The sequence below is a fragment of the Centropristis striata genome, chromosome 8 (assembly GCF_030273125.1).
Source record: "Centropristis striata isolate RG_2023a ecotype Rhode Island chromosome 8, C.striata_1.0, whole genome shotgun sequence".
NCBI lineage: Eukaryota > Metazoa > Chordata > Actinopteri > Perciformes > Serranidae > Centropristis > Centropristis striata.
The window spans coordinates 39,117,032-39,131,376 of record NC_081524.1 but is presented as its reverse complement, the minus strand read 5'-3'; the positions used below and the strand labels follow the sequence as shown (position 1 = coordinate 39,131,376).

The window sequence follows — 14,345 nt, the reverse complement described above, 5'->3', positions numbered from 1 at the left end:
ACATAAGCAGGGTTCAGCATCCCGCCCCTGGCTGGGTAGAAAAGGTCACTCTCTGGAAGAGCTAGGTCAACGTAACGGATGCGGCGAGAAATATGGACCCTTTTAACAGAAAAACTCAGCTTTCCTTTGGCTCTCTGGAGTTCCTCCTCACGTTGTGTCAACAAGTCCTCCAGCTTGACCGTGTCCTCTTTTTGGCGCCCCCAGGACAGTTTCCTCGGAGTAGGGGTGATGAAGCCGGTAGACGCTGAGTTACCCATGACAGCAAATGTGCTTCAGTTGGAAAATCTGTGAATCAAAAAAAATGAAAATGAGTAATTGAATAAAGAATTACAATGCTAAAACTGTAGAATCCACTCAAATAGGGTTTTTTTCTTACCTGGTAACTAAAACCGGTCACAGTGATGATGTGCCTCCTCACTTCTGGTTTGTTTGCTGTTGAATAAGATGTGGTCCTGTGGTCTACTCCATTATAAAGACATTCCTGCAGAGTGGATTGAGAGCCTGACTACGTGTCATCAAAAGAACAATGAATTGTATCTGTCTGGATGAGATTAAACACAGCTGTCACAATACAAGTCAATCACTGCTGATGAATGGGTTCTACAGTCACTTTATCTTATTTATCAGTCAGTCAATCAATCAATCAATCACTGGAAGTTCCTTTAATCACAAACACACAAAGCATGTATACATTTCATCATGTTTAAAGTTGTAATTGTTTGAATTTACTGTAAACTTTAGTCTTTATCACCAGTGTGTCACTTTAGCCTGTATATGCAGCATTTCAGTTTTTCAATAGGCGTATAGCTGGATAGCTTTAAAACCTTTAACCTTAATGGGATTATGATTTTCTTGTACCAAACAGGATAGAGAGACTGGGTATGTTTGTAACATGGGGAGAGTTTTAACACCACAAATTCCACAAATCAGGGATAAGATGGGAGTCATATGATCAATTCAGCATTTATTCCCCGATCACACATGGTGATTGTCAAGGCTGAAAACGAGTCGAGTGTGTCTGCAGTTCTAGACCTCTTGTATTTTGCAACAGCGTCCCCAATTTCCGTGGAAGCATTACAAACTATTGCAACTATTGAACATGGACGAAGACGACGATCTGCGTGTGAGTATTGAATGTGAATCACATTATCTGTTTAATAAAGAGTTTTGTTGACATGAAGTAGACAGTGAAATTTATGTTTGACTGTGATATGTTGTGGTGGAAATGTACTACCTCTCTTGAGTGAGAAGATGAATCAAAGACCAAAACTCAGAACTAAATTCTGCTCAATATTAATGTAATCGCTTTATAAAATACAGTAAATTATCTGGTTTTGAGCTGCTACTGATAGGAACACATGTTATGATGAGACTGTTAATATGGAGTAAATCAAATATAGCAGTAAAAAGTAGTAAATACTTCAACTTTTCCATTTATTTTAAACACAACTGTAAATGACCTTTAGCAAGGTTCCTATTTATGTTTTTGTATGATATAGCTTGTTTTTTCATGTTTGTACATTTTCAAGGTGTTTTACAATGTTGTGATGCTTTTATTTTGAAAAGGTGTTGTCACCTGTCATATATATTAGTGGCTATATTTGTTGTCTTAACTATAGTAAAAGTGCTTGTTAGCTCTAGTGCTAATGATAATGTTTGCTATTTTTTTTTCAAAATAAAGGCATTGCGGTTATATTGATTTCTAATTTCTCTGGGTAACCTCACGCGGGCCGGACAAGGACAGCCAACGGGCCGGATGTGGCCCGCGGGCCGCCCATTGCCCAGCTCTGATTTAAACAATTCATTTATTACATCTGTTAGAAAAATTGCATGAGTAAACCTTGAAAATTGAATTATCTGACACCAACAGGAAAATACCTCACCAATTATTTCTGCGCAGTCTTTGATGGGGAAAGGATGAGCTGGAGACGTCCGAGTTCTCAGTTTAACATAGTTTTATTACAATACGTCAAGAAATGTGAATTACAGAGCTCTGGGATTCACTTTAGGAATCAGTTTAACTGTATATGTATTATGCTGTACACTAATATTTGATACATGAACTACAAGCAAGGTAATGGTCTCAGAACATTTTTATTTTTAGAAACTTTAGGAACTTTTCCAACAACAACTGAATTGAAAATACGAATAAATAAATAAGAAAACACAGATCTTCATCAAATTAAGAATGGCAAAGACTGAAAATAAATAAAATGTAGACATACAAATGCAATAAAAATAAACATAAAAATGAAATTTAAATGTACATTTATATTTGATACATGAACTACATACAGGCAATATAATGGTCTCAACATTTAAATTTTTAGAAACTTTGGAACTTTACCAACAACAACTGAATTGAAAATAAGAATAAATAAATGACAAAACACAGATCTGTTGATTGTAAAGACATTGTGTAATAAATAAAATGTACAAATGCAATAAAAATAAATATAAAAAATTAAGAAATGTAAAAATGTAAGTACTATGGTATTTCACCACCAAAGGTTAAAGTAATATGGTATTTCACCATCAAAGTGTAAAGTAGTATGGTATGTCTGTGCACCAGACAGTTTGGTCCTTTTCATTTTGCTAGTTGACCTTCTACGACCGTTAGCGTGATCTAGTTCTAGTGTTTTGTGACTTGCAACTGCATCGTCATGACGAGTGACGACACTCATGCACGTATCATATTTTATATAATATAATATTACATTTTCATTCGAAATATGGGTTGGGGCATGTTCATTTAATTCAATGAGGGTTTTATTGCCCATGCTTTTTAAAAAATGTTTCGTTAATCAATGTTGTTAAAACAAAGATGTATGCTTAAGGGCGCCACAAGGGGGCGCCCCCTGCCAATTTGGCACCCTAGGCAGCCGCCTTGGTGGCCTGTAGGAATAACCGGCCCTGCAGACAGGTTTCAGGTCATGAATCTGAAAACCTCGTCTCTACCCCTGCAAAAAAACCCAGTTCCCCACTAACATTGTTTAATTATATCATGAAGGTAGATTTCATCCAGGAAGTCCCGCCCTCCCCCTCCGCTCATTCGCCAGTCTTCTTTCATACCGTCACACGTCAGGCCACCTGGGCATCCAATCACTGCTGCCCAGGACAAGGCCATGTGACCTGCTAACAAACTTGTTATGACGAACATACTGCCTTATTATGTTCTACAAAAATATAACAAGAGCCCAACTATTCTTCAATATCTACATGTTCTTTTAAAGTTTAAAAAATATAAGACAGACAATACTATTTTTTGTGATTATAGAATCTTAATTAGTTTAAGCAAATGGAATATATGTAATTAAAGTAATCATAGTTTTCTACATCAATATTAACACACAAACACAATCATTGTATAAAAATCATATTACCTAATTAATACAGTATAAATGCATAGAGATAGACATTATCAAGGTTTAGTGAATTACGCATGCATAGTGACCTGTGATGACTGTTGGAGAAAAATCACAAAGAGGAAAAAGAGAGGAACTTTCAACAACGTATAATATTCAAATTATTCTAACACATCCCACACCCAACGTATAGAGGACGTTTTTTAAAAGGTTACAGCTTATACTGTTTATATTCTGCCCCCAAACGCCTCTACTGTCTGACAAATCCCAGATCCTACAATACGTTATTTCTGGTTTAAACCGGCTGTTACATGATCAGGAGGTCATACTGAGGCCTTTTAGTAAAGCAGAGAACTTAAAAGTAACAGAAAATATACCACAATGTTTAAAATGATGTTTTTAGCACGATAATCTGAACGGCATGTCAGATATGGGTTAAACTAGAAGGTAATAGTTTAGCTTGTTAGCAATGAACAGTTTGACCCGCACATTTTGTTTCATGAAACCGAAGCGATGACGAATAATGTTAGTATGTGCTTTAAATTAAACATGATTAATGATTAAAGCAATGACATGGATGATATGAGAAAAACATTCGTTTTCATACAAGCATAGAACTGTTTAGGCTACATATTGGTAATTAGTGTACTTTATGCTAAAAGTTATTTTTGTATGGATTTATGTATATCATGTAATACACCTACACACATTTTTCCTTTATTATTCATATTATATATCACATGCGTATATGTCACTACATTATAATTAGTCTCCTCTATAGCATATATATATAGAGAGAGAGATTTATTGGACAGTAATTAAGCTCATCCAGCGCAGAATATCCAAAATGATTTTTTGTCTATTATTAGGTTTTGGCCTTGTTTATGTCTTAATTAATCAGAGTTAATAATTTTTAACCGTTTTACACTCTCTTTTTATTATTATTATTATGTTGTCTTTTTACCTTTACAGTGAAGTGGAGGTTTTGTTAAAGAATTGAAAGGCAGATGAGGAAGGAAGGGGCACTGCTGAAATGCTAGGTAATATTATTAATATGTCAATGTAATTATGTATTTGCTATGCTCCAGAATCTTCAGTATTTCAGTAGACTGTGATAGGTAATTACATTTTTTTAAGTGTTTCTGTTTTTTTCTCTGTAGCTCTTCCTGATGACGTAACTGGGAAAAAACTGCACACTTTTTGTTGTTTTATTCTGTGTTCAAATACCTTTTTTTATTTATTCATTAGTTTGTTTATTCAATAAAACATGTTAAACCATTTCAGTATTTCACAGCCTTTGTTTCAAATTCCCACAACAAAAGTGAGGACTGGACACCCAAGACCAGTCATTTCCTATTTCATGTTGTAGCGGGTTTGATCAATGCAGTGCAAGTTTTGTGCTCTGATGAATATTAAGAAATAAAGAACTGAAATAGTTGGATCAAACAACATGTATTAATTATATAAATGTATACAAAAATGAATATTTGGTTGTGATTAAACGTAAAGAAAACATAGGTGTAAAAAAACCTTTAATCATTTGTTAGTATTTTGTATTTTAGTGTAATCACCCTCCAACTGTTTAGTATTGGGCTGTACTAAACCTTTAAACTGTTAGAATTGATGGTGTTAATAAATCTTCAAAACTTGTTAAAAGGGAGACTTATAGCTTCATCAGAATCAGACTGATTTCTGGAGGGAAATTCTTTAGTTAGAAGCTTCATGCTTCATCAATAATTAAATCTTAGTATTTTTATTCCGGTGTAGTAAAAATTGTAAATTATTAATTGTAATACAAGTGTAACTTATTTCAAAAAGTGGTGTTTGGGTGAGACACAGGTCTGAATCTGCAGCCTCCTGCAGTTCTACATCCATCCAGTAGGGGCACTGACAAGAGGTCCAGAACTACAGGTCTAAATCTGCAGGTCCAGATCTTCAGTCTCCGGGTCTGCAGTTTGTATTTTTATATTTTATTGCTTGAAGTATGCCTAGGTTGTTCTTATTTAATTGTGTTGTTATTGTCTCTGTGTGTAATGCTGCTGCTACACTGTAATTTCCAAACTTGGGATAAATAAAGTCTATCTATCTATCTATCTATCTATCTATCTATCTATCTATCTATCTATCTATCTATCTATCTATCTATGTACATACTATTGCTGAAAACAGGTGCATGCAGATTATAAAGAGAAAAGAATATATTGAGGTAGACTATATTTTGTTTCGTACTTCTACTATTGCAGATAAAAAAGCAAAAAGCGGAACAACCACACCCAGTATCCCCTGTTAACATGATCCCTATATAGAATATTGTCATATCTGGAATATAAGTGGAATAATGTAATAAGTTATAAGATGTAAACATTGTCACTGTCACTTTATATATTACTGGTTTATATGAACAGTATATCTCAACTCTAAAAAAGCTGTGAAGACTACCAACATATGCACTGCATTTAATGTCCTTACTAACATGTAATATTGCGTCTATTTATTTTATTATATTTTATTTGTTTGTTTTTGCTTCATTCTTTTCCATTTAATTACTCCTCTATTTTATATTATTTATTTCTATTTAATTTTTAGATTGTTTACTTTTCTGTAACTCATTTCTTCTTCTTTGTAACTGTGCAATATATTGCTGTTTGATATATATAAATAATTAAATAAAACATATAGGAGAAAGAGGCAGGGTCTCACAAGATTTAACAGTCAGTTCACTAATGGTGCTCTCTGACTCATCCCTAAACAACAATAAATAACAGAATGAACATAAATAACTAGACATTAATGTAATGTAACCTGTGTAAGAAACCTAACATATCAATCAAACACTCTGATTGCTTCCAAACCCTTATTTACATGTACATGTAGTGCTGCAGAGCATTCTGGGAAACACACCCTATGCTCTCTCCCAACACGTTACAATATTGTTTTAGTATGAATAATTTAGGTCACATCTCATGCACAACTTTGTGATTTTGAAAACATCTCATTTAAATGAGAATTTAAAGATGCAATGTCATTGCAGAATTAGAAAACATTTTCCATCACACTCATCTAATTCAGTTTGTTTCCTCTTCTCGTTTCACTCTCGTTCTTTGATTACTTCAGCTGCTCTTAGATAATGTTAAAGCGCCACCATCTGGCCGATCTGGTGTAGGAGCTCCAGATAAAGGTACTTGAAGTGTCAAATATCTCAAACAGTTAAATATTATACGGTATGTTCATATACAGACTTATACATCATATATTATTTGAACAGATGAATGTGGAACCTTCAGGCATCTGGAAGTTGCACCCAAGGATGAACCAGACTTGTGCAAGTCCACAATTCTCTTCCTGATATCTTGGTTGATTTCTTTTGACTTTCCCATGACTTGACACAAAGAAGCAGTGTGTTTCAGGTGTGCCTTAAAATACATCCACAGGTGTGTCTCCAATTAACTCAAATGTTGTCAATAAACCTATCAGAAGCTTCCAAAGACACGACAGCATCATCTGGGCTTTCCCAAATTGTTTCAAGGCATAATAATGTTACTGTATGTAAACTTCTGACTTTGAAGAAAGTAATAAAAAATTGTGTTAAAAAATCCTTCTCTTATTATTCTGACATTTAGCAAATAGAAATAATTTTGGTAATCCTAACGGACCTAAAACAGGAAAAGTGATTGTCTGATTTCATGTCGGACAGTGAGAAAAAACGCATATGTGTCTTTTTATATAGTGTATGTAACGGTAACACTTTACAATAACCCTCATTTATAAATGGTAAACAGATAGTTTATTAATGTTTAATCAGCATTTATGAAATGTATATAGACCATTTAGAATGTTAAATACATAATTTGTTAATGTTTAACTAACTTCATAAATGACAAATCGATTAGAATAGATATTAATGTAAGTTTATAGTTACTTTACCATTAAGAAACCAATAAATTATAATTAATAGTTAATCAATAGTTTTAGTTACACTCATTTTAATATTTTAACACCATATTAAGTATGTTAATGATTCATATACCTTTAAGAAATTGGTTGAAAACATTTAAAGATTAAATATGTATAGCACGTTGTAAATGGTTAATAATTGGTTTATAAACCATCTATAAACATTACTTAGATGGTTATTGTAAAGTGTTACCTATGTAACTTCTGGTTTCAACTGTAGATATCCCCGCTATAGAGAACAAAGGCATTCTGAAGTAAAGAGGCATCACAACCAGGCTGAGCAAAAATCAAACTTTAATGTAGGCTACAAAGAAAAAAACAGTTTACATTACTGGTGACTGTGTTCAGGAAACAGGAAGTGGTGGGTGTTGGTGAATTCAAATTGGCTTGTTGTTGATTTTTAAATAGAAATAATGTTTAAAATATTTCTTTTTCTCAGTAAGCTCAATAATTCACACATTCACACAAGGCAGCACACTGTGTCATCACTGGCTATAATTAACAACTGAGAACCTCACACACCTGCTAATATATAAACTCAACATATCAAATTTAGCTTTTGCTTTTTAGAGAACTAGGCTGCTAAAACTTTCAAGCATCAACAGAATTTTACATCTTGTTTTTTGTCTTCTATATTTTAAGTGAAGATTTAACATAAAAACATGATCAATTTAACATTAGACATTATTTTTTTAAATTAAACCTCATGGCAGTATATTTAAGTAGTAAAAATGAGCCCTACATTGAGAAATAAAAAGCTGATTATATAAATGCATCAATAATAATAATGTATAAGTGAGTGGATCCATTCTGCATAATGAGTACTTTTACTTTTGATACTTTAAGTACATTTTGATGCTGACACTTTTGTACTTTTACTTCAGTAAGTTTCACTTTTCATAGCATGGTATTAGTACTATTACTAAAGGTCTGAAGCTCATATATGTGAAAGCAAGCTTGTCAAACTACACTGTAAAAAAAAATCTCTTTAATTTACGGTAAAATACCGGCAGCTGTGGTTGCCAGAACATCACCGTAAAAAATACAGTGAGCGTATGTAAATGTAAATATCAGCAAAAACTGTAATTTATACTGAATAATCCCATTACTTTTAGGATAATTGTGTCATCGTGGTATTTCTCCATTAACTTTGCATGAAAAATTTATATTTTTACAGCAAAACTGTGTGTTTTCTACAGTTTATGGCGGTAGAATTTAAAGTTTTTTACTATTCTTTGATTGACAGTAATTAAAAAGTATCTGCTACGGTGATGTACAATGTTTAACTTTACGACCTATTTCAAAATTACAAATTCTGCCTCTTAAGGCAAAATTAAACTGAAACTTTTAAAACAGATTTAGGATTTGAAAGTTTATGGTGAGTCCAGAGTGGGAGCATAAAAAAGACACTGTGGCAGTCAGCGAGGGACAGAAATAGAGGCTTCTGGTCACTTCTTCTGCTTTCTCTTCATTATCTGAAAGAACAAGAAAAAACATGTATGTGGGATCTAATCAGATTTTTTATTTTTGACATTTTAAAGCTGCATTAACCAATAAGAACTATTGATCTTTTTATTGATGATGTGTTTTTATTTTTATTTATTGAAGTGTTGTTGTTTTATCTCACTTCATGTAATTGTTGTTTTATAGCCGTGTCGAAAGACAAATTTCTGCTCTGTTGAACAGACAATAAAGATATAATCTATTCTATTCTATTCTATATTCTATAAAGTCATGGCATGTTAAGTGAAAAGGGTCACAGATAGTTTTAATTATAACTTTGCAGCTCTGCCGGGCTTCGTAGAAAGTCAAACACCAGGCATCAAGACAGCAGTACTGAAGTATGAGGGCTAAGAGAATAATTATATTACTTGGTATTAACATGTGACTGGCTTTGAGATTGTACATCTGATTATCTTAACAGAGGGCACGTGTGTAAATGCACACAGAATGCATTGCAATCAGAGAACAACTTCTTCTGCTCATTTGTGGCCATGATTGTATCAATGCAGCTTCATATATATATATATATATTAAAAAAAACTGTGAAAACATCACAACTAAAAAAGCCAACTGTAGTGATAAGAATAATTTCACTTCCTCACCTTTAAGTTCTCCTTCTGAGAAAAAGAAGAACAGAAAACAACGTCATTTTGCATTTTGTTAACGATCATAGATTTTATCAAAACGCAGTGTGAAAGATAAACATGTTATTTCTGAGAAGATACATAGAGATCAGTGATGCATTGCTGTGCGAGTTTACTGTAAGAACAGTCACCAAACTATAATATAATGATATATTTATAATTACAATGACATAGAAATACTTGAAATGCCTCTTGCCTTGAATCAGAATGACCAACAGTTGTTTAAGCTTTTTAAAAATATAATCCTTGACAACTCACACCTCTTTGCTCTCACAGATTTCAGACATTTTAGGAACAAAATGTATAGTTGTCGTATCTTGTGCTCCCCAGTTCTAAATATCGACTATTTTTCTCACCTGCGAGACAGTCTGGAAAGCCGGTTCCACACACTGTGTGACCAATAAAGAAATAAATACATGAATCACAACCATGAGTGAAAAATAAGTGAAAATGAATGTAGCACTATAAACTGGATCTGATCTAGAATATTTAGCTCCTTACGTGCCCTCTTGATTCTGGAGCTCTGCAATGCGGTTCCTTAAACAGACAGAAATAACATTAATTAACAAGCTCAAAATAAACTTAAAATAACACAGGGGTTAGAGGATGCATTCTCTATGTAAATAACTCATAATTTAGTTTGCTGCAATAAACTCACTTGTATCTTTTCATCATGAAAATGCAGCAGCCTGCAAAGATCACAGCTGTACCAATGACCGCCACTGTGGGAATGATGATGTGGTTGTAGTTTTCAGAACCTGCAAATACACAGAGTCATACATAGGAGAGTTTGTTCTTTTATATTGCACAGAAAATATAAATATAACATATATAAACTTTAAATAAAGAACATCCTCAAAGCTCAGAAAGAGTGAAAAGCTCTCACGTTTCACGTAGAGGGTCATTAATGCAGAGGATTCACCGCCTCCATTAAATTCTGCAGTGCAGGTGATGTCAGTGTGGTCGTCCTTTTCCTCAGGAGTGATGGTCAGGATGCTCTCTGCCTCCCAGTAGCCAAAGCGACTTTTTTTGTGCACCTCATGCACTGCATCAGGGTCGGCCCTGCTCCATTTGAGACGAGGTGCATGGCTCGGGCAGGTGTGGGTGACTGAACAGGTGATGGTGAAGGGACGTCCTTCAGTGGCCGTCACTGAGTGAGACAGTGTCGGTTTTGGAGGTTCAGCTGTGAAGTAAAACAGGCAGAGATAAAGTAAGTGGTGAATAATTTTAACATAAAATAAAAATGCAAATGAGATTATGAATTTATAGTTTGTCGGTGACGTACGGAGCATTTTGAGGTCAACACAATCCTCCACAAAGGAGAACTTGTCAGAGGCGGCTGCATTAGTTAATTCAATCCGGAAACAGAAAGGGCCGTTGTCATGATCTCTAACTTTAGTTATTTCTAAGGTGCAGTTGCTCTGACCCAGATGTCCCAACAACTTTGTGCGGCCCCTGAAGTTCTCCAAGATCAGTGTCTGGTCCTCATGATAGATGAGTTGATCTTTGCCACTTCTAAGATGCCAGATGCCTCTGAGTCTGGAGGTGGGCAGAGGACCCCCAGGATGAGAGAATGAGCAGGGAACCACAACACAGGAAGTGACCAGGGCTTCTAGTTGTTTTATTACATCGGCCTTCCATTCTGCAGTAACCACAGGGCTGCTTAAAGCTGAAAGAGAGTTATGGAAGTGCCATATGTTTTCTGTTTTTGTTTTTAAAAGTGGGATGTATGAATGAATGAGATTGGGAACAAAGAGGTGATTATTGCATTACCTGCTAGAAACAGACAGAATATCATCATCTTGTTGTCTCTGTCCATACCTCAGAGGTTTTGTTGGTTTGAAACACTGTGGGATGTTTAAGAAAAGAATATTAAAGTGACAACGTGGGAAAAATGCATGCAACATCACAAATGTAATATTAAATGTGTATTTATTTCAGTTTGTATTTTACGTGACATCGTTGAGAAACTTAATGCAGCGTTCCAGAAATAGTTTACCCAATTCCTCAGGCAAAGGCAGGTCGATGAATGACCTCAGTCTCCTTTGTATATCCACTTTAGATTGTGTTGTGCCTTTAAGCTTGAATAACACATATGACAGGATCTTTAACACTACGGACTGCCTGCCCGCTTTCTCAATCAAGTTATTTCATTGAGGTTCATGCCATGCCCTGTAGTTATAATGCCTCCTGAATTTCTTTGTGACGTAATGGATATAACTGCCTCTTATTTGATCTTAATAATAAAGCTGTTTTGAATCAATTATAGCAATTAAAGACAAATTGCAAAACTCCTTGAGAAGACCGGCTCCCTACAGTTCTGTATTGAGACTGTTCTGATTACACACATGATCATTTAAGATCGCACAACAATGACATTTCTCATTTTTGTGCACAATTACTTTTTTTTATTTTGAAAATGCACTATAGTGAGAATTATCTTTTTATTTTTTTTGCACACACAACCAAACCAATTATGGGTCAATAGGTAAGAAATGTTCCGTTGTTCATCATAAATTGATCATTTTGTTATTAATTTGACACAGGGGCCACAGCAGGGGCCAAGGGCCCTGTGTAGAACCGCCACTGTTTATTGCTATGCCTGCAAGCTCCTGTCATACCAAAAGCACACATTTATCAGCGGATTCTGCAATTGGAAACATGTAGAGGGCGAGAGGATGTTTTCCGTTTTGAAACGAGTTAAAAATTGAGCTGAGGACCACAATATCACAGACACGGCTCTCTGCTCTGTCTCTCTTGGCCATCAAACATGAACTTGTTAGTGCCCTTGATTTTGAAGATCTTGTACACCAGTTTGCACATTCAAAGTCTAGAAAATGCCAGTGTAAGATGTGTTTGCCTAATTAAAATGAAATCAATGCAACATGCATCATAAACATGCACTTCCTATTATTTAGGATTCAAATTGTGTAATTTGCCAGATCATTTAGCATTTCTTTTTGTCTCGTCTAATTGAGAGAAACTAACAGATTTTCAAATGTTTATCTTGCACTAAAATGTTTAACCCTTGCCTGTTTTGTTGAATTGTGAGGTTGTTTTCAGTTAAGTGAAAATTAATTTAGGAGCAGATTAAACTGCATTTTATTTATTTTTTCCTTGTGGTGGCTCCATGAAAATGCTGTAAATAGTTTATTGTTGTTAAGAGAAAACAGGCATATTTCATATTCAAATGTTTATATTGCACTGTAACTTGATTGTCCTGTTGAATTTTGAGGGGACAGGGTGATTTCTGTTTTAAATGTTATTTCTAGATTTTTACTTCTTGACTTGTGTTTGTGTCTTGTCTTTGGACTTCCTCTGTGATAGCGGATCGCTGTGATAGCGATCAATTCAATACATTTGTGCTGGCAATAGGTTAAATAAATATTGGATGCTTTGAAAGTGGTTGCTTACTTATTTTTTTGTGAAAATTGAGGACACTTCCTTCCCTTTCTTATTCTATCTTTTTGTACATTGTCCTTGAGTGCCAAGAAAGGCACCTTCCAAATAAAATGTATTATTATTATTATTATTATTATTATTATTATTATTATTATTATTATTATTATTATCATTATCTATGTACACCATATGTGAGTGAGTGGCTTGACAAGAGGACATTATGGTGCATTTGTAGTTCTATGAGCGTTTGCACATCTGTACATAAAAAATGCACTTGATGACAGTTAGTTATTGATGTATTAAGTATATTTACTGCATATTACTGTAATTTATTCTGTATTTTGCCAGATTATGGTGATCCTGGGGTCGTGATGATGGGGGGCTTGAATATTGTTGGTACCGCAAAGTGTTAATCTGGCCCTGCTGCTATCCATCCCACTAACAATTTGTCCGGCAGATACTAAAGAAAGCAAATTTTCTTAAATTAAACTCTGATAAAACTGAGATCCTAGACCAAATGTCGAGAACACGTGTGTGCTCTTTGACCAGGGGTGTCAAACTCAAAAACACAATGGGCCAAAATTTAAAACCTGAATAAAATCACGGGCCAACATTGAACAAATAAACCTTTTAATATATACCAAACATGTTTTGCTTTAACATTAAATATGGAACCAGCAACGCTTATAAACATACAATATATAACTAAATAGTGCAGACATGCAAAATCAAATTTCAAATAAAAAACACATCAATGTCATTAATTTACAATAATAATATAATAATTTGGTATTGCCTCGCGGGCCAAATAAAATTACACTGCGGGCCAAATTTGGCCCGCGGGCCAGAGTTTGACACCCCTGTCTTAGACGAAGTCAATTAGTGAAGTGAAGAGAACACATTACTTATTACTTTTATAATAATTATAGTAATACTACTAATACTACTAATACTACTAATAATAATAATCATTATAATTATTATTATATCCCCTCTTTTAATGTATATTCAATGACCGAACAAACAAAATGAAATCACTGTAAATAAGTTGACAAACAATTAAGCATCATGTAAGAAACTCCTAAAAAAATGTTCACATTCATATTTATATTCCAGTTTATATTCCAATTTAAAGCAAAAGATTAGAATCTTACCTGATGTTGCTTCTGTTTGTTAAGACTGGAGAAACACAGGGACAGGAACTTTTTAAAACAAAAAAAGTCTTTACTTGTCAAAAATGGTAGGCAGAAAACTATCAGAGATTTAAAATAATAATAAAATAACATGAACGCTTAACACTATGAAAATAGCTGGAGCTTTAGACTTACTAAATACAAATACTGTATGGAGGGAAGGACAATGAGGGACATGTTAAATTTATCTTGGAGGAGGAGACACAAGGGCTCCCGCCTTTGTGTTTGAATGACGTTTGAGTGAAGTTATCTGAAACAAGAGCAGAGGTGTGAATGTCAAATTA

At 34.2% G+C, this 14,345-nt stretch overlaps 1 protein-coding gene across 2 annotated transcripts; it reads right to left on the bottom strand.

Annotated features, from left to right (window-relative positions):
- Positions 1 to 7,602: 7,602 nt before the first annotated feature.
- Positions 7,603 to 14,311, bottom strand: LOC131975748 (myeloid cell surface antigen CD33-like). 2 transcript variants are annotated; one of them, XM_059338503.1, is made up of 10 exons: positions 14,023 to 14,311; positions 11,466 to 11,547; positions 11,240 to 11,313; positions 10,752 to 11,135; positions 10,353 to 10,649; positions 10,125 to 10,224; positions 9,968 to 10,003; positions 9,823 to 9,855; positions 9,425 to 9,439; positions 7,603 to 8,794 (listed from the first exon to the last, which is right to left on the bottom strand). In XM_059338503.1, the coding sequence occupies exons 3-9, from the start codon at positions 11,283 to 11,285 to the stop codon at positions 9,427 to 9,429; spliced, it is 909 nt and encodes a 302-aa protein (XP_059194486.1). In that variant the 5' UTR covers positions 11,286 to 11,313; positions 11,466 to 11,547; positions 14,023 to 14,311; the 3' UTR covers positions 7,603 to 8,794; positions 9,425 to 9,426. The 2 variants fall into 2 exon arrangements, with proteins under 2 accessions (XP_059194486.1, XP_059194485.1); XM_059338502.1 differs by lacking the exon at positions 11,466 to 11,547.
- Positions 14,312 to 14,345: the final 34 nt, after the last annotated feature.

What these genes read in the sequence shown, in the direction of transcription:
- LOC131975748 (XM_059338503.1), bottom strand. Translation starts at nt 11,285, where the DNA reads ATGGACAGAGACAACAAGATGATGATATTCTGTCTGTTTCTAGCAG. An exon ending in AATGACCCTCTACGTGAAAC is followed by an intron (nt 10,225 to 10,352) that starts GTGAGAGCTTTT and finishes GTGTATTTGCAG; the next exon opens with GTTCTGAAAACTACAACCAC. An exon ending in CTCCAGAATCAAGAGGGCAC is followed by an intron (nt 9,856 to 9,967) that starts GTAAGGAGCTAA and finishes TTGGTCACACAG; the next exon opens with TGTGTGGAACCGGCTTTCCA.